Source organism: Anastrepha ludens, chromosome 3 (assembly GCF_028408465.1).
Source record: "Anastrepha ludens isolate Willacy chromosome 3, idAnaLude1.1, whole genome shotgun sequence".
In the NCBI taxonomy this organism is placed as follows: Eukaryota; Metazoa; Arthropoda; class Insecta; order Diptera; family Tephritidae; genus Anastrepha; species Anastrepha ludens.
The window spans coordinates 53,928,717-53,955,352 of record NC_071499.1 but is presented as its reverse complement, the minus strand read 5'-3'; the positions used below and the strand labels follow the sequence as shown (position 1 = coordinate 53,955,352).

Genomic DNA, 26,636 nt, shown 5'->3' with positions numbered 1-26,636 from the left:
AAAGTATTCGATGCGGTACCGGCTGGCGGTAGCAGGGGAAGAGAAAGACCTGCTCGGCGTTGGAGAGATCAGGTGGAGAAGGACTTGACTTCACTTGGTGAGTCCAACTGGCACCGGTTAGCACGTGAAAAATACGACTTGCACGCTTTGTTAAACTCGGGCAAAATCGCGTAAGCGGTTATCGCGTCAATCAAGAAGATGAGAATATAAGGAATGACCGAATATCGAAATATTTTTAGGTCGAACCGAACCAGAATAAAACCTTTTCTTGGAATTTGTTCTTAAGGTATAAAAATTAAGAAATCTTAGCCCAAAGTTCGCCGACGCCGAACCGAAACTTGATAGAACTTTTGTGGCAGGCACGACATTCGGTTCTATGTAACCGGAACCTCCCGTATTTACATATATCCGGTCAAGAACTGTTACTTCAGCAGCATTTCCCGTATATGTATGGGCAATGTTTATATTGCTACAACAACAAAAACAAAAACCTTTGTGGCTGAACATGGCCGAGTCAAAACCAAAGTTCGGCTAGTCTCTACATATTTCAATCTTCAAAACTCTTTTCACAGACCAATTTGTGGCCTAAAAGGTAACTTCACCGGTGGGAAGAGGAAAATGTTTGGATTTTCCATTGACTAAGCCGTGAATTTTGGGTTTTGGGTAATCTGAGATGCGTCATGCTAATCATTGTTATCTTTTCGCTATCTGCGGCACAGGTTCGAAAACAAAGAAAAAAACCGAATCGGTTGGTCTTCTTACTTTTCCACTACCTACCTTCCGAGAGGTGAAAGTACAACCAGCACCTGATTTTCAGAAAAATGAGAACACAAGACCATTAGTTCATCATAAGATTAGCACTTGACAGAAGAACATTTTCCCAAGTCTGTAAATCAGAACCGGCTCTCACTATTCTCACATGTGTATCATCAGCACTAGCGCAACAATAAAATATAAATCATTTAAGACTTGGGAGGGATATAAAGTAGGTATATATATATATGTATATTTTTTTTGTAAAATACGAATGAATGTCGAAATAAAAAATTATAAAAAAAGAAATAAAAAGGGTGAGCGCAAAAAGCTACTTTAGCTCAAGTGCAAAAAGTACAACAAAAGCAATTTATTATTGAGAAAATGGGCAGAATGCTTAGACGTAGACAAAATAGCTTTACGTAGCATGCAACTATGACTCTGCGATTTTAGTACGATTGTAGATATAAAGTAGCTATATAATCAAATATTCGTGCATATAGTACATCTACATATGTATTTAAGTGTATGTGCGCAAATATATATGGGCATATAAGATATTTGCAGCCGTTGAGCATTTCTCAATTTCTCATTCGTATGCCAGCAAGCATATATGCACTCGTATTTATGGGCACAAATATGTGCATATGTATGTATGTATGGCTATGTATCCAAGAAACAAGTATTATTCATCCACCACATACTATGGCGCGTATGGCCACTAACCGGATGCCGCGCCAGAAGCCTCACTCCTTGATTGTCTTTTATGGGATGCATTATAGGGAGACAGACATGCAGTCGAGTCGCACTGTCTGTTCATATGCTAGAATGCGCAGACGTGGCTGATTGCGGCAGATGAGAATAGGGAAAAATTTGAAAGCAGAAAGTGCGTACCGCACTTGATATACGATCTTCAATAGAACTATTCACATTTTGCCGTTATTAATGGCTGGACTATTCATTCCACTTTAGTTGCAACAGACATTGCTTAAAGTTTTTCTACAATTCTTCTTCTTTTCGCTTGATGGTGTAGCGACGACGTCAGCTTGGCTGCGCCAAAATAACGACACATTAAGCAAAATCAAGTATACTTTTAGGGGATAAAGCCGTAAATTTTTGTTTTGTAGGTGAAATGTAGAAAAAAGTTTGTATTGACGCGTCGAAGAAACTTTTGCAAATCAAAAGTCTTCTTACGCTACTCACAACGTGGTGTAAATATTTACTATAATTCGTTTATGTACATATTTATTTACTTTTATTTGCTTACATTTGAATGTATGGCTGATGAGACTTTTGCATTGATGGGTTTGCAAGTGAACCGAAAAGCAAAACAAGAAAAACCAAACAAAAAAAAAAAAAAAACAGAAGAAAATAAAATGCCCATGCACGCAGTAAAATGTTTTTTTCCCAGCCTAGTACATATGTACGTACATATGAATGTATTTATTCACAAACGTTGAAATTTATGTTGATAAGACTTAATGACTGGCGCTTTGCTAAAGATTTCTGTGTTTACCTAACCTAATTAGTTGGCTAACCAAACCAGTTTTCGAAATTTTTGTAGCAAAACAAAATTAGACGTGGAAAATTTTGCGTGCCTGAGACGAATATGGGCACAAACTTTTTTTACGCAAAAAAAATTGTATGCAAAGTGCTTGGGTGTTTACTAAGTTCCTATGATAGACGCTTCTATGCTTCCAGAGCGATTTGAAATCACCTACATAGATATATCCGACCAACAACTAAGAATAATATGAAAAATAAAGCAAGACTGCACAGATCCTGGTGTAATTATGCGAGTAATTTTGCCCTGACGCAATTCTAGTTGAACTGTAAGAGAAAACTGAGTGGTTGCAGTCGAAATAGTGAACTTTCGTGAGCAATATTGAAAATGTAAGTTAATGTAAGAATAGGAGGGTATTTGAAACGACATTGAAAATTAATATGAATTATTGAAAATTAATTAAATTAATAAATTAAACTATTAAGGTGTGCAATTAATAACGAAACATCCAAATCGTTTAGCGAATTACAAGACATGGCTCGTAACAGAGAGGGCTGCAAATGTTTTGTAGATAGGCTAGTTTCGTAATTTTGTAATGTTAATTAAGATTTTTATTAAAGTAAAAATAGGAGGGAGCTTAAAAGGTCCCTGAAAATTTTTATGTGTGGAAACAAAACTTTAAAATTACATCAAATCATCTTCATGTTCTGTCAAATAAACCAAGCAATGCGAAAAAAGTAATTTTAAAAGAAGAATAACCCGGTAAGACTCATGGGAGCTCACGAAATTAAACAATTTTTATTCTTTGTTTTGTAAATGGTCATAAACCCGTTCTTCATAAAGTAAATGTTTTTTTTTTATTTAAATATACCAGTTTACCAATGGCTTTTTAAGAACGAGTTGGAAAATTAAGAAATCAACCAAAATCAAAAGTTTAATATCTGTATATCAGTAGGTTAGGTTGGGTTTTGGTGGAAGGGACCACTTAGACGGACGGGGGTCCACACTGACGCCTATTGTGATACTATACAACAAAAAATTAGGTAAAAATTGAGATCTCTCCACGAAACTTTGGAGAAATATTATCCGCCAATTCATTATCGCCACAGATGTGTCTGGATATAGTGAACGTCCGATGTATTGAACACATTGATATAGTGAACATTGATTTTTTTAAATGGAATATTCTAAATTGTGAACAAAATTCCACAACAACAGCTAGCTAAAAAGCACGCAAAATAGTGAGAAATGAAAGCTGGTATTGTCTTACATTGTAATCTGACGAATGCTATTTTTTGTTGTTGTTGTCGTTTTATTAATAACGTTTTCAGAATGCTAATAAATTTATAGTGTCATCATATATTCGACAAAATTACTTTCTTTAAGGGGGAAACCAGTTTAGCAGGCTGAAGTTTTGGAGTTTTTCCTGAATTTTTTGAACAAGGAAGGAATAATCAGAAACTGTTTAAATATGGCGTGTGTTTTATTCATATTTGTAAGTACACTTTAAAATTTTTTCAAGCCATTACCGCCGGAAATAGTGGCGTTAGAGCGTGCTGTCCATGGACGATCGCCATCAGAGTATCTTGTTGGTGGCCATTCCTGAAATTGCAATTTTTCTCTGCAATCTACATTTCTTTTTTTCGTTCAAAACATGTTTCCTAAGAATATGAACCTAATAAAATAATATTGAAAATTGCAAGTTTCTGAGGTGTTTGAACATGTCATTTTTTCAGACCATATTTTTTCATATATTTTGCTTAAAAAAAATTTGTAATGATAATACCTATAATCCCAGAATTAGGTCATATGAATTGAATAAAGAATACTTCAAAAGAATTTCATAACGATTGGTCGATAGCTTTTTGAACTAAAGTGCCCACCAGTTGAAAAAAGCCCTCATAGAATCGCGAATAATGCGAATTTCGCTTTAAAGTTTTTACCACATATTCTTGAGTAGTTATACTAACAATTTATGCAATAAAAAAAATGTTGATTTTTGATCAGTCTAAACTGGTTTCCCCCCTTAAAGGAAAACTTTGGAATCATTGTAAATATTAAAGTTCAGGAAAATCGGTTGCTTCATCTTTGGCAAAAACATAAGCAGTTTTGAAAATAAACAACAAGAAACGAAAAATTTTACCTCTCACCAGACAATTTTAGGATATAAGAAGGAAGACTTTGGGAAAAAATCAATATTTTTTCTAATATTGCAATATTTTGCCTTTATATATACACAGATGTGTATGTTGAGCATATGTAGTTTTTGGAAAAAAAATGTTCATCTTTATATAGTGAACAACCTCAGCACTGTGAGCGGGCCTAGCCCTAGTTACTTTATTATATGCAGAAACGATTGTAATTATATAAAAAGATTTTAAAGCACGCTCATATACATAGATATATGTATATATGTAGATATTTACATTGGTACTAATTTATAAAAATTGTCAAACAAAATTTTTGTATTACTCACTTTTTTTCCTATTTATAAACGTTGTTGCAATATTTAACAGTAATTGTGACGTTCTGTCTTTTTTTTTTGTTTTTTTTTTTCATTAGTTTGGAATTTATAAAAGAAATCGAAAACGAGTCGATAGCGAAATTTGTTTGTTGTTGTTGTAGCAGCATAAGCATTCCCCATACATGTACGGGTAATGCTGGTGAAGTGACACTCCTTGGCCGGATATAAATCCGGGTGTTCCGGTTACTTAGAGCCGACTGTCGTGGGAACGACAATGTAATGGACAAAACTGTTTGCTTGAATATTTTAAACGAGAATTAAAAAACAGTGTGGAGCAACTGCAAATAGCGAATCCATTCACCTTTCAGCAAAACAACGACTAGAAGCTCACGGCTTTTTTGTTTACGAAACTTACGACTTTATGTGAGGGTCCGTGACTCATAGTATATAGAAAACATAACATACTTTGTAGCGTCAAAGTTCTTATTTTCAACAATATTTTATGCAATTATTTAATTTATAACTCACTCACTTTCTCCGCATTGTAAAAAAAATTCCTACAATTAATTAATTATAATCATATAAATTTTTATATTCATATTCGTACTTTTTATTTCCAGCAATAATTACAATTATTTAAATCACTGCTATAAATATACAAATAAAAATTGTTTTAATACTTACGGATAGAAGAAGAAGAGGAACGTTGTGGATAACAGTAGAATCCAGGCAAATGTAGCAGGAATGTAGCGAGTCTTCATGTCGCATTTGGGCATTCTGATACTAATTCAATCAAATTATTATTATTTCCTGGCTCGTTATTTGCTGATCTCAAATTCGTTTGTCACACAGCCGTTGAACAGATTAAAAATATAGGAGGTAACAGCTGTTGACAGTATAGATGCAGCCAATGCAGCAAAAGAACGGAAGCACTAAGCACAATATGTAAATACACCTTAATTAGTAATTAAATTTTGTCAGAGATAACAGCAGATGAGTTGATAGGACCAAAAGTCGCGATGAGACTGACGTACAAACACATACATAAATAGTGAAGCTTACGGTAGTTATGAGGAGCACATTTGGTATAGGTAATTTAGTATTTGGTTTACTTAATTTTATCAAATACACATTTACACATTGCTCGCATGTAATTTTAGTTTCTTTTTATTTACATACACGTCTCCTTCACCTTCAATGAAGACACACACACGCCCAACCGTAGCGTACCGTACTGCACTCCACCGCGCCGCATGCAATTTTTATGCATATAACTTTGTTTCTTCCACGCGCACCGTCACGGTCGTTTAACAATTGTCGGACGTCATTCGTCGCTTGTCGGACTTTTTTGCTATGCTTTTTTACTGACCCGCTGTTGTGTATATTTTTTTTTATTTACTTTCAATACAACCTTTTTTCTATTCTACACTTTTACACCGCATTCGATTTAGTTGCACATTACACATCAAGCATTTAGCCACTGCCGCACTTCACCCTTGCGTACCTTGGCTAATAATACACTTCCAATTTCCATTTTCTCCTTGCCTATTGAATTTTCCCACTGCTTAGCGTACGACTACGCCTCCAAGTGTCTAATACACACAGAGATTGCCAAAAATTAGCTACTATAGTTGTGACACAAAACTATAAAATTGATATATTTATGAAAAATTGTCGGAATTTCACTTGACTGGATTTGCTCTTTCTCCTTGAGAATGACGACGGGTTTCCTTCGCGTTCATGTCAAGCAGCCAGCAGCGAGTTTTCCTTCTGCGGTGTCACTACACCTCACATTTGACAGCACTTTTTGCAAGTCCAAAATACCAACAGCACCCAATGAAATTATTTCAGCCACTCTGTTTTCAAATGAATTTATAAAAATTAAACTCACTTCGTTCGAAATTAATAAATTATTTAGAATATTTGTCGACTCTCGTACAATTTATTCATTAATTTGAAGGATTTTCACACCGCTCTATGTTAACACTCGCACTCGCTCGATCGGTCGTTTTCGTACAAATTGACTTTTTTCACTTTAGCCTGACACACCGGTGCAGGGCTGTATTTAAGCGTATGGAGAAATACGTCAATTAGAACGAGAGAAAAACAAACTAGTCAAAGCACATAAGGGGTATTTGTAGTCCGGTGTAAAATGGCAAAATTATGGAATTGCATTTTCAAACTGCTTCAAATGTATTTTTCGCTCGGTTTTTATCTCTTTATTTGTCATTTGATTATTTTCGTTTTCTGTTTAGGTGTTATTAATTTTTTTTACGAAACTAATCAGCTTATTCTGGAGACAGACAAAGTTACGAAATATAGCACGTACATGTAATGGATTCTTGCTACTGCTAATTTGTGATACTACGGCAAATTAAAATGTGTGTAATGTAAGACCATTTGCGATTAACTCTGCTTTATTTTTGGTTTCGATTGTTAATTACTGTTGTTGCAACAGTGAACAAAGTTTTGCCAAGCCAACGTTCGTCGCCGTCTATCTCATTTAATTGTAGGCGCTGGAAAATGGCTGTTTTACCAGAATCGGAAAGTGGTGTTAGAAAAGTGCGTTTAAGGGTATGTGAAGAGGTGTCCGAGTAGTACGATGTATGTTCAATTCTGGGTAAATTGGAGAACAATTTGCTGCAATATCCCGAACGTAATTGTGCCGAGTGAAAAAATATCTAAAAATATAACACCTGCATACTAATCACAACAAAAATATGGTACCTGCTTATCACAACGGTTCGACAATAATTTGAAAACGCCCACTACCTCTGCGCAGTAATGCGCATTTTGGTGTTGTTAAGTTTTTCTTTCAGTTAAATACGGGTTCATATGATATTATAAGTATTGAGATTAGTACGAATATCAATCATAAGGCAGTTATTGAAATTTTTATTTAAGTTATTATATACAAAATATAATAAAATCCACGTTTAAATGATTCGTAAAAAAAACAATTATCTATGAAAGAGATACTCAACTTTAAAGCGGTTATGAACTCTTTAATTAATTTTTTAACCATAGGTCCATTAAATAAATTAATCAGTTCCTGGCGATTGCATGTCATTTTGCCTGACAGATATGTGTCTTAAAAAAACGGTTTTTGAAGTAAAACTTCTTGGGCGACGATGGACGAGCGAGAATGAAGAGTCAAGTTTGAAGGCCGTGCAACGTTTTGGACATTTTCGTTCCGCGAGAGGGAAAAAAGATATAACATAGAGGAAAAGGAGAGAGAGAGCTATACCTTATATATATTTGATGATGAGTTTGTGTTGTACAGTACAATAGTTGGAATTGTTCGGCGTCGCCGCGACTATTTCAGACTATTCAACATGTTTTCATATGGTGTCTATTTGCTCTTGAATTTTTTGTAAATTTTGTTTATTTGTATTTTCTGCAAATATGGTGAATTTATTTAGATATATATTCTTTCTCTCTCTCTCTCTCTCTCTCATTCTCTCTCGGGTCTCTACCTCTTTCTTTGTCTGCCTTATAAGTTTCACTTCTGTTATGTGTGCTACGCTACATGCACTTTTTTTTTGTGATATTTGATATTTGTTTATTTTAATATATACCCTCCAGCCTGCGGGGATGTAGAGCAAAATAGTTCTTGCACAATAATTTTCTCGAAAAAGAAAATAATAAAAACTTTCTTATATTTGAATTACCCTGTTTCGTTAAATTTTGACAGTAGTGCGGTTTATTGATTTTTTGTTTTGCATAAGGAAGGCGGTATAGCAAGTTTAAACAATATTTGACACGAAATCGAAAAGTTATTAAAGCAGCATTCTTGAAAGCATTCTTAAACCATTTCCGGATATCTATAATAACGATTAACAACTTTTTGTGTTTCGCCTATAATTTCATTAACTGTTATGTTCGCAAAAATACATCTGCTTACTTGAAGGAAAACTTCTATACTTGAACCCTAAAGGTATGGTCAGCTGTCATACGGTGGTGCTCGGCATTTAGCGGCCATTTTCGACGAATCTTCGTTTTCTGTTTACATCGTTCAAGTTGAAGTAGCAAGTTTCGAAAATCTTTGCTATTTAATAACCAAAAATTTAACAAATTAGCTTGAATACTGTATAAAATAGTTGAAAATGTCGCGTAGCGTTAGAGCAGAAACCCGTAGCCGAGCAAAAGATGACATCAAACGGGTAATGAATGCAGTGGAAAAAGTGAGACATTGGTAAGATGGCCTCCATCTAATAAGAAAATGTGCCATATGAAATTTGAACTTATTTTGAAATTGCAGGGAGAAAAAATGGGTAACTATTGGCGATACCACGATGAAAATTTACAAATGGGTGCCAATATCAAATTCAGAAAAGAAAAAAGTGAGCAGCACTAATAAGAGTGACAAGGAAAATTCACAGAAAGGCACGCCAACTCCACCACAAATAACGCCCTACGCCGGTCTAACTGCGGAAGATTCGAACACCTGTGAGTCGAAGCACACAAACTGATAAGTTCAAATGTTTGCATTCGAATTTAATTTTTTTGCTGCAAAAATATCTGAACATAACTGACAGTGAAACAATTAAATTAAACTATTGTTTTTCTTGCTCTTCAGGTTTTTCTATGGTGAGCGATTCTCAAGGTGCCACCGAATTCGTCTCTAGCATGCCATTTTCTGAGGACTCCAATTCACAGGGCAGTGAGGGACCAGTGAAACGGCTAAAGACTAGTGATTAATCATTTGAACCTCACTAAATCCACTCGCATCAGTTGCAACACACAATCAGTCAAACTCGAAAACTAAGCAATTTTTACGAATGGAAAATCATTAACGTTATAGAAAAAAAAGAAAATAATGTCTTTAACTCCAAGGGATATTTAACGCTAAGCAAAGCATAATACTTGTGCCCGGCGTAACTGCACACTGCATATAAATATACAAAAGTACTACTGCTACTAACTATGTTTAAGCAATTTATATTAAATAATTTTAATTTACTTACAAATATGAAATGTGCGCCTAGCTTAGTCATCATTATTGTAGTATTAAGTGGAATACTCCTCCAACTTGTAATTTATGTAATAATCCACTTTGTCCGTGCATTTGTGTGGAGACGAATGGAGAATGCGTACCAATCTTATTAATAGTGTTGATTATAATGAAGACAAGTCCATTGTATTATTTAATTTTTATTTTTCCTTAGTTAATTGTAGTGCGAGCAGACATTTTATTAAGGCCTGCGTAATTTAAATACAACAATCAAAAAAACAAAAAAAGAAAACAATGGCGATAATCGTGCACATTGTACGGTTGACGCAATGAGGCTGTCTGAAGGCACGTGCGTAACTTAAAATCTATCTAATTCAAGTATCTGTCAGTTAAAGAATATCAATTATTAATTTATTAAAGTTTGTATTAAAGATTTCATTTTTGCTCTAAGAAAAAAATCATGGCAATTTTATTATTGTTGCGGGAATTGAGGCGCCTATATTTATTGTTGTAACATAATGAAGAGCTTGCCAAAAACGTTGGAGGAATAGTGCTGCAGTGAGTGAGCCTTGAGCGTAAATCGACCGTAAACTCGACCGTCATGGAAATAAAAGGTGGGTTGTTGTAACAACAAGACTTTCTTATATTTGATTGTTGTTGTTGTTGTGGTATCAGTAATGCAAGCCCTGTGAGTGTAGGGTATATTACCAGTATATTTAATAACATTCTTTGGTTGATTTCAGATCGATATGCAAGCTACGAAATACATAAATTTTATATTTTTTCTTAATCGGCGTATCCATGCTGGATGTTCGCGATTACATACAAACGTCATTATGATCTTAGTCGTACGGTTGTCAGGTCATCAAATTTGGTCTACAAGAATAATTATTAGTAGCACCGGTGCTTTTGCTTCTACCTTCAAATGGTCCTAAGGGCTTAGGTTGATGTAAATATTAAAAAAAAAAAAAATTTTTGTTTTTTTACTTAAAATATAATCTAATAACTTAAAAGTTACTTATACAAAGGATTAAGGTGGGTAAAGTATCCAAACATTTCTTTTCTGAATTTCATCCTAGTCAGTGTCAGTCCGAATATGACTGTCAAACCGAAGAGAATAAACCCAGTTATTAGAAAAAATGTCGCTTACTTTTCGTTAGGGTCAATATACATTTTTGTATATCTTTTGCGAGAACTTAATTTTATTCGAGGAAAATTGAACTGTTTTTTTTACAGTTTTTATAAATCAAATGGAAGAACGAAGTTGAAAAGTAAACACAATTTTAACTAAAAAGAAGATATTTCCTTCGTTTGACATCTGGAAGGTGGCGCAAAATTAATCATCTAATTTGGTTTTTGAATAACTTTTATTTAATAAAAAAATTACTGAGTGATGGGAATCTTTACGCGCTCCATTGCATGTCTGTTTGTATACGGCAGCTTACGAAGCCATTTGCGGAAATTATAAATCCTCCGAAAGAGGTATTAATTTTGCGCCACCTTGTAGATACATATATTGATATACATACTAGTGTGAATATAAGCGTTCGAAAAGGTTTTTTGAAAATTTAGTAATTTGAAACTTTAAAGTCCTTTGAAAAATTAAATTTTTGAGAACATTAGATCTATGGCTTCACGTTCATATGAAACTTTTCCTGAATAAGTTTTATAAAATTTACCTTCACCAAAAAAAAAAAAAGAAATAAAAAAAAAGGGTCGACCGATATAGGTAAACGCCGGACAAAAGCCGTGGAAACAACGCGCACTACTCTGAGCGTTTATCACCTGCACAAACGCAGCGATTCCAGGACCGCAGCAACGGCACAAATTACCGCAAGGCAATACTAATAAATCCGACGCCGGAATGGGTAGCACTTTATATGCATTTAGTACGCACAAGCACTAGCCAGGAAATGGAAATAAGCGCCAAAAAGTAGGCACCAAAAAAAAAACGCCAAAAAATTGGGGCCAAAAAACGTCCCAAACAGTACCAAGGAAATATAACGCCAAAACGTAGGCACCAAAAATATATTTCTTACAAGTTTGCACCAACAAACAAGCTCCAAAATGTAGGCAGAGTTATTTCTCACTAGAAATTAACAATCACAAGGAAACACTCAGGAAAAATAGCCTAAACTGTATCTAAGATATACAGTATTGGCCAAAACTAAAGCACCCCCCTAATGGCATTTCAAATAATGCTAAATCTCTCAATCAAACATCTTGAAATATGGCATATACATATGTCATGTGCTTCCTTGTTACTTAAGTATTTATAAAATATAATACCAAATATACAGTGTTTTGGTTATACTGAAAAAAAAAAAATTGAAATGTACATATTATTTAAAAACTGAATGGTGAAAACTAAAGCACCCCACATTTTTTTTCTTAACTACGGCTTTGTTTTGTTGTTTTTAAGTTAATTTCTCTTCCTAACGGTATTTAAAGCTGAGTCAAAGTTCGTTAGAATAATTTGTGCAAAACACGTGCGGATTTAGTAAGACAAAACATTTCATACGGGAAATCAGCAAATATGGCCAGAAATACGTATTCAAATGAATTTAAAAATAAAATAATAAGTGAATTGCAAAGTGGTTTATCGCGACACAAAATTAGTGAGAAATATTCAATTAATAGAAGTGTAATATCGCGACTTATAAGAAAATGTGAACAAACGGGTTCTATTTCTGCAATCCATAGTGGAGAAAGACTACACGACAAGACGACTCCACGATTAAAAGAAAAATTCAGAGTGATCCCACAGTCTCTTCTAAACAAATAAAAATTGATTTAAGTTGGCCGGTAAGTTCTAGAACGATCAGAAGACAAGCATTGGAGGCCGGACTTTTCAGTCGACGACCTGCTAAAAAGCCACTTATTTCCGCGAAAAACAAAAACTCGAGTTTGCTAAATTGCATATTAATTGGACAGTTCAAAAATGGAAAACTGTATTATTCTCTGATGAATCCAAATATAATTTGAAACATTCAAATGGAATAAGGCGAGTAAGAAGGCCAAAGCAACAGCGACTAAATCCGAAGTATTGTACCAAGTATGGTGGGGGGAACATTTTGGTCTGGGGTTGTTTCTCTGGCCAGGGTATCGGGCCTATTCATCGAATAGAGGGAATTATGGACCGTTTTATGTACACAAACATCCTTAAAGGTGTAATGCTACCCCACGCTGAGGAGGAAATGCCACTGAGATGGAGGTTCCAGCAGGATAATGATCCGAAGCATACCTCTAGGCACTGTAAAACGTGGTTACAGCAAAATGCTATAGAGGTCTTAGACTGGCCAGCTCAATCTCCCGATCTCAATCCCATTGAGAATTTGTGAGAGATTGTAAATTCGAAAATTAATAGGGAAAATTGCAGCACAAGGGAAGCCCTGTTTGAAGCGGTTAAAGGGTACAACATTTCTCCGGAAATTATTAGTAACCTAATATCTTCTATGCCAAAAAGATGTTCTGAAGTTATCAAAAATAATGGGTTTAGTACAACATACTGAAGAATAAAAACAATTATTTTCGCTTTTAATGGGGGGTGCCCTAGTTTTGTCCAGACAAGTTTTGAATAATATTGATATTTTTTAATTTAATTTTTAATATAAGAAATATTGCAAATTTTTTGTTATGTTTATTAATCACCAAGATAGTAAGAAGAAACAAGGTGTAAAAGTAAGTAATATTCGATGTTGTTTTATTGAGTTATTTGACATTATTTGAAATGCCATTAGGGGGGTGCTTTAGTTTTGGCCAATACTGTATATAAGGTATAGATCTCTCTCTCCTTTTCCTCTACGTTATATCTTTTTCTCTCTCGCGGAACGAAAATGCCCAAACCGTTGCATGACCTTGAAATTTTACTCTCCATTCTCGCTCGTCCATCGACGCCTAAGAAGTTTCACTTCAATAAATAAGTCACTATTATAAAAATTTATACAGTTATGTATACGTAAAAATATAATAAAGGGCCTTCCTCAAAATTTGGATTAATCTCATTTACCCGCAGAAAATACACTTTTTTCTGCCTCTACAGAATTTGACTTTGAATTCTTCTCATTTTCCCGCTGAAAAAGTTCCCAAAATACACTTTTTCCTGCCTCTCCCGTGTCCTAACCTCAACACACACGAACTTTGCAGAAATTTATGCTGGATGTAGGATATCCGGTGGTATAGTTTTTATTTTCGAAAGCAAGCTTTTGGTTGGTTACTTATACGCTTCCACGACAGTCGGTTGTACGTAACCGGAACGACCCGGATTTATATCCGGCCAAGGACTGTCACTTCAGCAGCATTCCCCGTCCTTGTACGGGGAATGTTTATGCTGATACAACAACAACAACAACAACATGGTTACTTATATGCGCTTTAGATTTCAAATTAAACTCATTTCATTATTTGGTGTTTTTTTAATTTTTTATTTAATTTAATACTTTCACACTTTGTATACAAAACGTTTTGAATTGCGGTTGTGTATAATCGCTTAACAAAAGTTAAATGCTAATGTTTCCAATAATAAACGAATTTAAAATAAAACTACTAACGGTTATTTTATATGGCTTACTTTTTTTCAATAAAAATTTGGCAATTTACAATACATTTATAGTTTTTCGTTATCCAATTCTTCTGGCTTTTAAATTTAAGCTACGACAATGTTAAATTTAACAATTTAAATTAATAAATTTTTATTGTGTCTATATAAATATGCGTCTAATATTTATTACTTTTCGTTTTTGCAACATTTTTCTTGCCTTTAATTTAATCTAAGCACTTACTAATCACTATTATAGCACATTTATAAAAATTGAAAATATCTAATATATTTAAACAATCGCAAATCGTTCAGGACACACAGCAAAATCTAATAGCAAGTTCGTATGCTGCCGCGCTTCACCATTCACTTAATGGATGGTAGAATGCAATGCATTTCGTATATCACTTGGCTTTCTCCAGCACAATTTATTTGTATTTCTTCATGAAATCCGCGTGGAAAGTTTTGAATTTATCCAACATTATTTTCAGTTTGTCGGTCTGAGGCAGAATCGTGGTGCGGAAGTGATATGTGCCCTCTTTCTGGCCAAAACCGCTGCCGGGCACAATGCAAATACCTGGAAATTAAGAAAAAGGAATTAACAATGTAAACGAAAAATATTAATTTGAACAACTAAAAGAGTATCGGGTGTTTTTTTTTATATGCAAGAGAACTATAGATATCGATAATTACGGTTCGTTCCGACGACAGTCGGTTGTACGTAACCGGAACGACCCGGATTTATATCCTGCCAAGGACTGTTACTTCAGCAGCATGGGGAATGTTTATTGCTCGCAAGAAAAATTTTAAGAAAGCTCTTTGGCCCAAAAATAATGGATGATGGTACGTATAGAATCCGATTGAACTCTGAACTGAACGTTCTAACTCAGAACGAGACAGCTGTGCGTTTTGTTAAAGCTCAGCGCATAAGACGGCTAGGTCATGTGATCCGTATGCCTGTTGACTGTACCGTAAAGAAAGCCTTGACAGGGAAGCTAATGGACGTGAAGGCCAAAGGTAGACCGAGGAACCGTTGGATAGACGCAGTAGAACACGATCTTAAGAAGCTGGGAATAGGTAACTACGAAGCAACAGCTCAAGATAGACCGCTTTGGAGGAGCATTTTGAAGGAAGCTTTGACGCACCCCGTGTTGTAACGCTATGAAAGAAATATAATAATAATAACAACAACAACAACAACAACATAACTATGGTTTGACAGCTGAGCAATGGCAAACTGTGTTGACAGGTTTGTTCAGTAAGTTTCCATTTGTTGAACAACATCAAGACGCACACCACAAATAGAAGGGGGAGCTCGGCCAAGCGCCTAACAGATGTACACGCGTCAATTATTTCTTTTATTTTTAAGGTTTGGGAAGTCATCATGAATCGCTTAACGTCAGAGCAACGTCAAAAATTGAAAAGATCGAATGGACCATGTAACTCGTGCCCGCGGCGGATATTTCACCGATATATATTAATATAAAAAAAAAAAAAATAAATGCCATGAAATTGTCTACCAGTTCTAACAAAAAAAATACAATAATGATAAAATAAAATCATTCCAATAATATTTCCGTTTATCATTATCAATTTAAGTATAGGGTACGCAGATGGCATTTCTGTAATAATTAAAGGCATCCACGAAAGGACCATAAAGGACTTAATGCAGGATGCCTTAAAAATAACCTGGGAGTGGTGTAGAAAAGATGGATTATTAGTCAACCCTTCTAAAACCACTATTATCCCATTTACCAGTAAAAGGGTTCTAAATATACCCACCCTGAGAATAAATGGAATAGAGGTACCTCTAAAGGAAGAGGTTAAATATCTAGGAATTATCTTGGATAAGAAACTCACAAAACTACAAAGGCTGGGGTGCCTAAGCATAACAGGAGCCATGACAACTACCCCAACTGCTGGCATGGAAGCGCTTTTAAATTTACCACCGCTACATTTAGCAATACAAGAGGAAGCTACTTTGCAAACACTCTCTTTTCATATGAAAGAAAAACTTAAACCAGGAGATCTTACTGAACACCTCAATATCTTGAACAGGGTTCAACATGCAGTACGCATAACCCAGGCGAATGACCACACGGAACTCGTACTCAATTTTATAAAGAGATACAAGGTTATCTTCCCCTCTAGGGAAGAGTGAAACACTAACCCAACATGGATAAATGATGACTCACAAAAAAGGTACACAGATCGTTCCAAAACGCTCCAAGGAGTAGGAGCAGGAATAGTGGGGCCTAGAGCACACAAATCCCCAACACTAAGTACAGATACCACAATTTTCCATGCAGAGCTCTTCGCCATAATGGAAACAGTAGAAATCATATCCAAAAGAGGGTTCGAAAAAGCAAAAATTAAAATACTTTCTGATAGCCAATCGGTTCTGAAAGCCTTAAATAGCTTCACATTCAAGCCGAAAGACCTAATAGAGTGTAACAATGCACTCAACAAACTGGCCACTCATAATCAGGTCTGACTTATTTGGGTACCAGGGCATGAGGGACATGAAGGAAACGAGAAGACAGACTTTTATGCCAAGACTATGCAGGTTCTGTTGTGATAAAGAGGCGTTTATGGAATACTTAATTACCAACTGTGAGGCATTAGGCCACAGGAGACACATAATCCTGGGCTCGTACCTACTAGAGGAGGAAGACCTACAATTGCTCCCTCCTAAGGAGCTGATTCGATTCCGCGGTATACTAAACAATTATAATTAAGTAAGTAGGGGCGCACAATAGATCAATATGGTCGCAGTGCATAAAGGCCTTAGCCTAACCCGTACAACCATTACCATTACCATTACCATAATTTATCATTTTAAGTTCTCAAGCTCTTAAAAAAACACCCGCTACATAATAGCAGTCGAAATTGTAAGCCGGCTCCATCGGCAAGTGTACTAACCACTCGATTCCAGCAATTCAAATGCATAGAAAGTGTCGGGTGTCATATTCTTCGCCTTAGCTGCCGCGATGGCCTTTGGTGGTATGACGATTTGCGGGAAAGCATACATCGCACCTTGGACCACATTCACCTTGAAACCTTCGAAGCTATTGAATGTTTTGTACACTAATTCAGCGCGCTCCTTAAGACTATCCAGCACCGATGCCTTCTCAGCGATGTATTGCTCATATGAGGGCTCACCCTTCTCCGGTGGGTAAACCTATAAATAAAAAATAAATAAGAAGTGCGAATGTAAATATGTAAAAAACCTGCACGCCTGCCAACAAATGTGTGTTTCATCGACTACAACTCACCAATGCGCTCACAGCCACCTGACCAGCAGAGGTGGGACACAATGAAGCTGTAATGGATTTTGTCAGTATGGCTTGCACCTGAGGGCACATGTTCAGGATCTCCATGTAGCCGCCGCGTATACCACATTCGCCTAGATAGCCTTTCGATGTCGACAAAAAGCTGCACAATTCCATTTCTCTGTAGGGTGAACCCATTTCATGTGCTACGCTTTTGAAGGAATAGAACTTCGAATTTGGCGCGTAAATATTGGCCTGATACACTTCGTCGGCCAACAACAGCAGTTTGTGCTTGTGCGCGAATTTAATCACATCGACGATATTTTCACGCGTTAGCACCTGACCGGTGGGATTGCCTGGATTGATGATGACTATCGCGCGTGGTTCGCAAGTTTGACGTGCTTCTTGATAGGCGCGCTCCAGTTCGGACACCTCCATACTCCAATTTTGTTCTTCATTTAGGTAGTAACCGATACGAGTCATGGCATATTCAGAAATTGTGGCCGAGTACAGAGGATATTGGGGTATGGGCACCATCACGCCGGGACGCTTGCCACCGACCTTAGCACTGCAATATATGATAAGATTAATGGAGAATGAAGGGATGCTATTATGAAAACACTTGTAAATGTTTGTACATTAGGATGGGGGGGGAAATAAATTTGTGCAATGGCCAGAAAAAACAAAACCAAAAATGGTAATCATTTTGTGCTTTGGCCACAAAAAAAACTGAGAGCCTTATTTTTTTTCTTTTTTTAATTTACCCGTCGTCCACGCCATTGAATTCCCATGAGTAAATTGTAATTTTCCGTAAATTTAGTGTATTTTTTATATGGCAGCACGGGTAAATATTAAAAAAAAATAAATACAAATTTTTTCCAATAAAAAAATTTCAATAAAAATTATATTAAAAATAAAAATAAAAAAAAATTTGTTTTTGGATTTTTTTTATTGCAAAAAAGAAAAAAAAACTTTATTGGAATTTTTTTATTGGAAAAAATTCTTTTATTCGAATTTTTTTATTGGAAAATTTTTTTTAAATTTCGTTTTAATATTTATTTTTCTTTTTTATATGAAAAAAAAAACGTTTTTCCAATTAAAAAAAAATTGTTTTCCAATTTTTTTATTGGGAAAAATTTTTTTATTGGACAAATAATTTTTTAATTGGAAACAATGTTTTTGGTTTCTGTTTTTAGTATAAAAAAATAAAAATAAAAAATTCGAATAAAAAACTTTTTTGTTAAAAATTACTTTTGTTAAAAAATTACAATATAAATAATTTTTTTTTTTTTTACCACAGACCAAACTTAGCGAGTAGCATCAAGAGAAAACAATCGTTTTTTGGCCCAACCATGCAATTGCAATTTAAATACTCACCGTACAAGCGACAATATGCTCTTGATGCCTGGTGTGGCCCCAGCAGTTAGATAAATATTCTCCCAATTGGTTGGAATGCCGTCACGCTTCTCAATGAAATCAGCCACTTGTCGACGAATCGCCTCAATGCCGGCCGAATCAGTGTAGGAACCCACTGAGTGGCCTTGACATCCTCCTAAGATTATGCGAGCACGCTTCTTCACATCCTCTGGGTAGTTGGGCGAATCGAGGAGGCTCGTGTCGAACGTCAGCGCCATCAACTGCGGAGAAAACAGTTAAAAATCGATCGGGTTTGATGGGTATGAAAGTACACAGTCTACATACATACATACATAACACTCCATTGATACCAAATTAATATTTTGGAAATATTTTGAATTCTTTTCTAAACTGTTTTCTAAACTTTTGCAAATTTGTTGGAGTACATCACTTTCCATTGAAAAAAAAAAACCAAAATGAAAATTTTGCTGCTTTTCCATCGGAGTTATAAAGTTTTTGATGTTTTAAGACATTTTTAAATTTTTTTTATGCAGATTTGTTAAGTTTAAACTCTTCAATCATCTGGGGTAATATTTTCAAAAAAATATTTTTAAAAACTAAGTTTATTTACATAAAGCTGTTCCTCTGACGCACGTACAGATTTACTTCTTAATATTTTACCTTTGTTTGTTTTTTTTTTTTTTTTGTTTTGTAAAAAGGGAAAGTAGGTAAATTTGGAAACGTGCGAGGACCGTGCTTTACGTTTGACAAAAACTTATCCTTTCCATCCTTCCTTCCGCACAATAATCAGCGCTTTATTTGCATTGCGGATGCTAAAAAACAAGCAAAAAACAAAGAAATCCACACAGTTACACATTGCATTAGTGGCGCCAGTAAGCGGGCAGCCGCGGTAATAGCGCAGACACACCACTTTAGCAAAGTCCTCAACCATCTGCGCGATCCTTTTGCCAGAAAAATATGACACACAGATGGCGCTCAAAGCAGTAAAAAGCCGTTGTTGCTAAGCAACGACAGGTGGGCATTTCCACTACTTAGGACTGATAACGAAAGGCTAATCACCTACCCTGTCAGAAATCAAATAGATTAACGTAACCAACGCAAGACAAGTCTTGTCGAAGCCCTATGCTGCGGAGTGAACAAGAAAAACTAATTTTAGTCTTAAAATATAAGATTTATAGTTCGGTTAGCGAAATTCGCTACTTTTTTCGGCGAAGCACCTTAATATTAGTTTGGGGCAAAAGAAATTCATTATTTTTGCGCAAATGGTTTAAGGGGACAGATACCTGTAAAATTTCGAAAAAAACCATTTTTTTCGTAAAATGTTAATATAATCCTTTAACATATTCTTAAAAAAATTTTTACAAGGTAAACTCAAGTATTTCTTATATTATTGATCGTCAACCGTGACGACTCTATTCTTTGCGCTCGAGCGCTGGGAGAGGTATAGTTACGTTGTATTCAAACTTTAGACGCGTTTTTCTCAAAACTATATTTTTCGAATTGGCGTACACGATAACTCGAAAAGTTATTGACCGATCTCCCTGAAATTTTGCACACATCTTTTCTATGATATTACTTTCAATGTAAATTTAGAATTTTTCGAAAAGTTAATTTTTTTTAAGCAAAAATAGTAGGAAAATTCGCCCCAAAATCCTTTTTTTGTCAAGTATTTTATTCTGCGAATTTTTTTCCATTACATTAATAAACAAAAAAATGTTTGGTTTTTTGTATTCAGGTCACTGACGCCGATGCTACAATGCCCGCCGATTGAGAAGCCCCGCTGCGACCTTCCTGGAAGAATTGAGTGTACATCCGCCATTTTAAATGATTAAAATAAAAAAAATTATTATTATTTTATGTATAAATATGATAAACTGTATGCCAATTTTGAAAAAAATATATTGACTTCTTCATTTTAAATAATTTTAATGAAAATCAGGGAAAATATGGCCGTTTACAGGAATCTTTCCGCTTAAAACTGTTTTATAGTCGATCTTTAGCCCCTGGTCGACTACTACTTATATGCCGGTCTGTGACTTCTTCGACATTTTCTTTAACATCACAAAACGGAATCGACGGAACCAAATTTGCACATAATTAGCTGTTACAGCATCGGCACCAGAAACACCATTTACAATTTCAGCGTCCTGGCTTACATTTTCGATTTTACCAAAGGAAAACTTTAAAATGTACCAAATTTACTCTTTGTTGCCTTGCATTGTTAACACCCTGTAACTTACAATTGAATGGAACAAACAAAAAAAGGAAAAAACAATTTTTAGTGTGAAATATCACCCTGACAACGAGCATAAACTTTAAATTGTTTGATCGATACTTTACGAGATATCGATACTCTACCCAGCAATTAATGCATTTCTTTTCCCCCCTCTCCCCCAGCTAATATGTATGTACCTATGTATGTACATGTACTTATACATGCTGGTAAATCCATTCGCTTTCTTACCTGTCTCAGGAAGGTGAGAGGCTTTTGTCCCATAGCATGACAATCACCAATGTTAGCACGGATGACCTGATCGAAAGGCTTATTCGCGCCCTGAAATTATAGAAACAAAAAATGTATAATGTAAAAATATATATAATATACAAAATAAAAAATATATATATTCTTAGTTTATCTCACTGTTAAATCAATTTAATATTTAAATGTGGGGTTTTATTTTCATTTTATTTAAAAAAAATGCACCCAAGCAAGACTGTGTAAAGCAATCGTCAATAAACGAAATGAAAGGAAATAGCGGCAATTAAGGGGTGGTCTAGAAATTTCCAAAAATCGATTTTTTGTTTTAACGATATTTCGAAAGTATTACTGTGAAATTTTCATGCGTAAATTCCCAATATTGTAGCTTCTACAGCCCATTAACCAAGTAGAGCGCGGTCAAAGAGTCTGCGCGGTCCTGTACTTAAAATTTTAAACTCATTTATCTCGAAACGACTTTTTCGGCCTGGTGCGAACAACACCATCGAGGGCCAATTTTTCGGGAGGCTCAACTTCAGCGCCATTTTTAAAATTATTAAAATTAATTTTTTTTTTATGTAAAAGGAGTTAAATAAAAAGCCTAAAAAATTCAAATATCGTTTTTCATTTTCTTTTTCATTGTAAAAAAAAATGCCTGAAAATACCCAAAATTTTCAAGCTCAATACCACCGGGACCCCTTAAGCTACTAATAAAAAAGGTTTTACAATAAGAGGTGTTATTTTGCTATTCGAAGAATGGTTTCGTTGCTTGTGAGGCACGTAGCGCCGTCTTGGTGAAAATAAACGTTGTCCAGATCAATACCATCCAATTCCGGCTATAAAAAATCGTTAATCATCTCTCGATAGCGCAATCCATTCACCGTAACTGTAGCTACAGCTTCATTTTCGCAAAAGTAAGGTCCAATGACTCCGCCGGACCATAAACAGCAACAAACAGTCACACGTTGCGGATAGAGAGGCTTTTCAACAATAATTCTTGGATTTTCTGAGCCCGAGATCCGACAATTATGCTTGTTGACGAAGCCACCGAGTTGGAAATGGGCCTCATCACTTAAGATGATTTTTCGATGGAGTTCCGGATAATTTTCATGAATTTCAACGACTCAATCAGCAAAGACACGACGTTGTTGATGAGCGGCCGGCTTACGAGCCTTATAGTGAATTTTAATAATTTCAATGCGTTGTTTAAACGTGTATCGTTTCATTTTTATTAATGGCGTAGTTTCTACTTGTTAAATATAAAAAAATGACAGTTTCAAAAGTGACATCTACCGAAATAGCGAGCTATTCAAAATAACACCTATTATTGGAAAACCCTTTACTTAGGCACTGTAATTGAAATCTGCATGTTTTTCATGACAATTTTTTTCGCTAATTTTAATTTAAAAAAAAGTAGGTCATTCTACCGCCAAAGCAACATATTTCTAAAGCTTCAAACTTTATGAAAAATAAAAATTATAAATAAATAAATAATTGTTGCCTACACTTGTCTTAGGTGTTTGGCCGAGCTCCTCCTTCTATTCGGGGCTGGCATCTTGATGTTGTTCCACGAATGGAAGGATCTACAGTTTTAAGCCGACTCCGAATGACAAATGGTTTTTATGAAGAGCTTTTACATGACAGAAACACATCATTCCCGACCGAGGGGCGACCGCTATTAGAAAAAACTTTTTCTATCATTTTGGCGTTTCATGCACGGAGATTCGAACCTACGCACTTCCGAATGGTAATCATTCACCAACCCATTCGGCTACGATGGCCGCTATACAAACTTAGTCTATGAAAATTAATGACTTTCAAACAAGAATTAAATCTAACAGTTTAAAATTCAATTAAAAATCAATTACCCTGTTTCACCTTAGAGTCAAACCTATTGTGTCTCAACTACATACTTTACTACCAGTTTGCTTTTTACGCCAAGTAGTAGTTCGTCTTTTATCTTTTTCGAATGCTAGCAACTGGTATTTTTAAGATGGCGTTGACCTACGAAATATCAATTGTCAGCTTATGTATCACTACCGCAGAAGTTAACGAGCTACTCCGCTTCCAAGTCACCTATGCAGCAGCGAATAAAGCACTCGTAGTACAGGATGAACCGTACAAACTGATGTCCGATTCCATGGAATTTATATTCGTCAAATTCCCTTGAGTGCATCTTTAATTATTGAAGCATTCCTATTTATAGTAAGGGAAAAATATAATATTTGTTTTGCACCCAACAGTTGGGCATTTTGCAATTGGTACAAAACTAGTCGCTTTTGAACTAGTATGCTTTCCTGTTTATGAGCCAGGTAGTAGTTCGGTTTTTCCCGTTAGGAAAATTATGGTCGACACATGTATGTGCACATGTGTATACCTACATGTTCATGTGTATATATATGTTTGTATGTAAGTGCGTAGTTCATTGATAATCTGCTGTGCAAGTGCATTGTATATTTTTGAACTGCGGTCGGTTATAAAAGAGCTAATAAGATACGTGTGCCAATAAAGCATAATTAATTTATAACGTAACAAAGGGTTGTTAATTTCTTTACCGTCAAAAGATAAGTATTCGTAGGTTGTGTCTATAAGGAATGTTAGGAACGATGAAAGAGAAGTAAATACAAATATTTGATGACGCCGAAAATAACTTGTACGTATGCCATACACAAGCACAAGTGCATGCATATAATAATGGAAAGTCCCTTATACAAAGTGGGGCAAAATTTATCACCCTTATCGGAAGATTTATAATTTTTCCAAATGCCGTCGTAAGTCAATCATATTTGGGACTTGTGAACTAAATAGCTGCCGTATACAAACAGGCAAAGTATGGCGCACGTAAAGGTTAAAATAAAGGTTCCCATCACTTAAGATAGTTTTTTTATTTAGTAAAAATGTTATGCAAAAACAAAAATATATGATTAATTTTGCGCCACCTTGGCTTTCCATACGACCGTAAACCTTTGAATTTCAGATTCTTTTGCTACTTGATAATTTCGTAGCATTTGGGGTGTAATTGCATTGTGTCAAACGGTTTAGCAAAGTTTAAATTTTTTTCTAATCAAGAAGTTATTGCTAATCAAAATTTTGAGTCGTCCTTTTCTCAGAAATTTTTATCTCGTAATCTACTGATTCTAGAAAAAACTTGTGTTAACAAAAGTTGAAACGACTGAATTCAGGCTTAGTAATTCATTTTTTTTGAAATGGCTAAATTTTATTAAATTTTTGAAGAGAAAATGCTTAGGCGTCGATAGACGAGCGAGAAGGGAGCGTACAATTTCAAGGCCATCAACGTTTTGGGCATTTTCGTTAAGCGAGAGAGAAAAAAGATGTAACGTAGAGGAAAGGAGAGATACACTTTAGGCTTTTTTTTCCTGAGTTTTTCCTTTTGGTTGCTAATTTCTAGTGAGCAATAACACTGCCTACTTTTTGGCGCTTGTTTGTGGGTGCAAACTTGCAGGAAATAAATTTTTGTTGCCTACTTTTTGGCGTTATATTTGCTTGGTGCCTACTGTTTGGGGCGTTTTTTGGTCCCAATTTTTTTGGTGTTTTCTTTGGTGCCTACTTTCTGGCGCTTATTTCCGTCTCCTGGCTAGTGCTTGTGCGTACTATGAAGTGCTATCCATTCCGGCGTCGGATTTATTAGTATTGCCTTGCGACATTTTGCGCCGTTGCTGCGGTCCTGGAATCGCTGCGTTTATTCGGATGATAAACGCTCGGAGTAGTGCGCGTTGTTGCCAAGGCTTTTGGCCGACGTTTACCTACACCGGTCGACCCTTCTCCGTTTTTTGAAAATTTTGTCTATTTGTATTCTCTGCAAATGTTGTGAATTTATTTAGATATATATTCCTTCTCTCTCTCTCTCTCACTCTCTCTCGGGTCTCTCCCTCTTTCTTTTTCTGCCTTGAAAGTTTCACTTCTGTTATGTGTACTACGCTACACGCACTTTTTTAATTATTGTAATTTCTTTTTTTAATAAAATCTAATTTAAATAAATGTTAATAAAAAATATTTTTTTTTGTTTTTTACCCTAAGGAATGTTCAAATGTTGCAAATCCATATTTTGTTAAAGTTTGAAGTGTCTTTAAGAAAAATTTAAGGGGTTAGGGTAGTCAGAATTTATAAAACATATGCACTTTGTTAAAGTATAATATCTTAAAAATATTGTGTGAAAATTTCAAGTGAATCTGACAAATAATTTTCGAGTTATTCAACAATTAACAAAGTGCGCTGGGCACTCCGGACCTCGGTAGCAAAACTTTAAATGCGTTTCTTTCAAAACTATGTTTTTTGAACTGGCGATCACTGTAACTTAAAAACCGCTTGGTAGATTTCAATAAAATTTATACTGCTTTTGAAAAACATAAAAAACTCGTGCCTGATTGAAGGATTTTTTTTTCAAAAATTTCGACTTTTTTAAACAATTAATTGTCGGTTTTTATCGAAAATCTGAAAAAGAAATCTGAAATTTGAAAAAAAGCTTCGATCAGGCGCTAGATTCTCTATTAGTAAAACTATTTTCTCTTGTCCGATTGATTTTAGCTGAATCTCCAAGGACTTGTGAGCATCACCCAAAATGCAGTGATTTACTAAATTAATTATTTTATTTTTGTACTAAGATGCAGCATCTAAAACTAAGAAAACTATTTTTTTATACTCCCTTCATCAAAAATTAGTTCCTTGGATAAAAATGACTTTCATTTATATGTAATTACTTTCGATTTATGTTGCTTCTAAACAAAGTGATATTTAAATTTTATATTTATTTTAGTTCAAGGTTCAATCAAAACTGAATGAATTTCTGTTTTTCCAAATATTCATTATTATTAATTTTGTATAGCTTGCGAGTAATAAATTAGAGTAAAATTTTCTTTTACTAAATAAAAAGAAAAAAATATTTTTAGTGATTGAACTCTTTAGTTTGACCTTTACGCGCTCCATTGCATGTCTGTCTGTCTAGTTCAGAAGTGTCAAATTTGATTAACGCGCTACGCCATTTGCCAAAATTACAAATTTTCCGATAGGGTGATTTATTTTGTAGTTAATACTTATCTCATCTACGTTTTCTGTCCGTTTTGTAAAAATGTAAAAAGCAAAATAAATCAAAATAGTTGAACTTTCCTTCAATGAAATGCAATGAAACGCAAAGCAACATCCGCCTGCCTTTTTCCTCTTCGCACCTGAGTCATATAGTTGTGCCCACAAACCAATTCATCAAGTCAAAATTCATCATCAAGTAATGACTGCAATGTGCCATGTGATTTGTTACTACCCCACAAAAATAATTAGATTTCAT

At 35.1% G+C, this 26,636-nt stretch overlaps 2 protein-coding genes across 6 annotated transcripts in view; one reads left to right on the top strand and one right to left on the bottom strand.

Annotated features, from left to right (window-relative positions):
• Nucleotides 1-8,440: 8,440 nt before the first annotated feature.
• On the top strand, nt 8,441-10,133 carry LOC128856442 (B-cell CLL/lymphoma 7 protein family member B). Its single transcript, XM_054091745.1, has 3 exons — nt 8,441-8,916; nt 8,983-9,170; nt 9,301-10,133. The coding sequence occupies exons 1-3, from the start codon at nt 8,828-8,830 to the stop codon at nt 9,420-9,422; spliced, it is 399 nt and encodes a 132-aa protein (XP_053947720.1). The 5' UTR covers nt 8,441-8,827; the 3' UTR covers nt 9,423-10,133.
• A 4,094-nt stretch (nt 10,134-14,227) lies between these two features.
• The window catches only part of LOC128857955 (alanine aminotransferase 2), a 59,012-nt gene continuing 46,603 nt past the window's right edge, over nt 14,228-26,636 (bottom strand). For all 5 annotated transcript variants that reach the window (XM_054093816.1, XM_054093813.1, XM_054093815.1 and 2 more), the window contains 5 exons: nt 21,326-21,415; nt 18,862-19,121; nt 17,488-18,052; nt 17,135-17,393; nt 14,228-14,789 (listed from right to left, as the gene is read on the bottom strand). In XM_054093816.1, the coding sequence (XP_053949791.1) occupies nt 14,641-14,789; nt 17,135-17,393; nt 17,488-18,052; nt 18,862-19,121; nt 21,326-21,415 (1,323 nt within the window). In that variant the 3' untranslated portion in view covers nt 14,228-14,640. The remainder of the gene's footprint in view (nt 14,790-17,134; nt 17,394-17,487; nt 18,053-18,861; nt 19,122-21,325; nt 21,416-26,636) is intronic.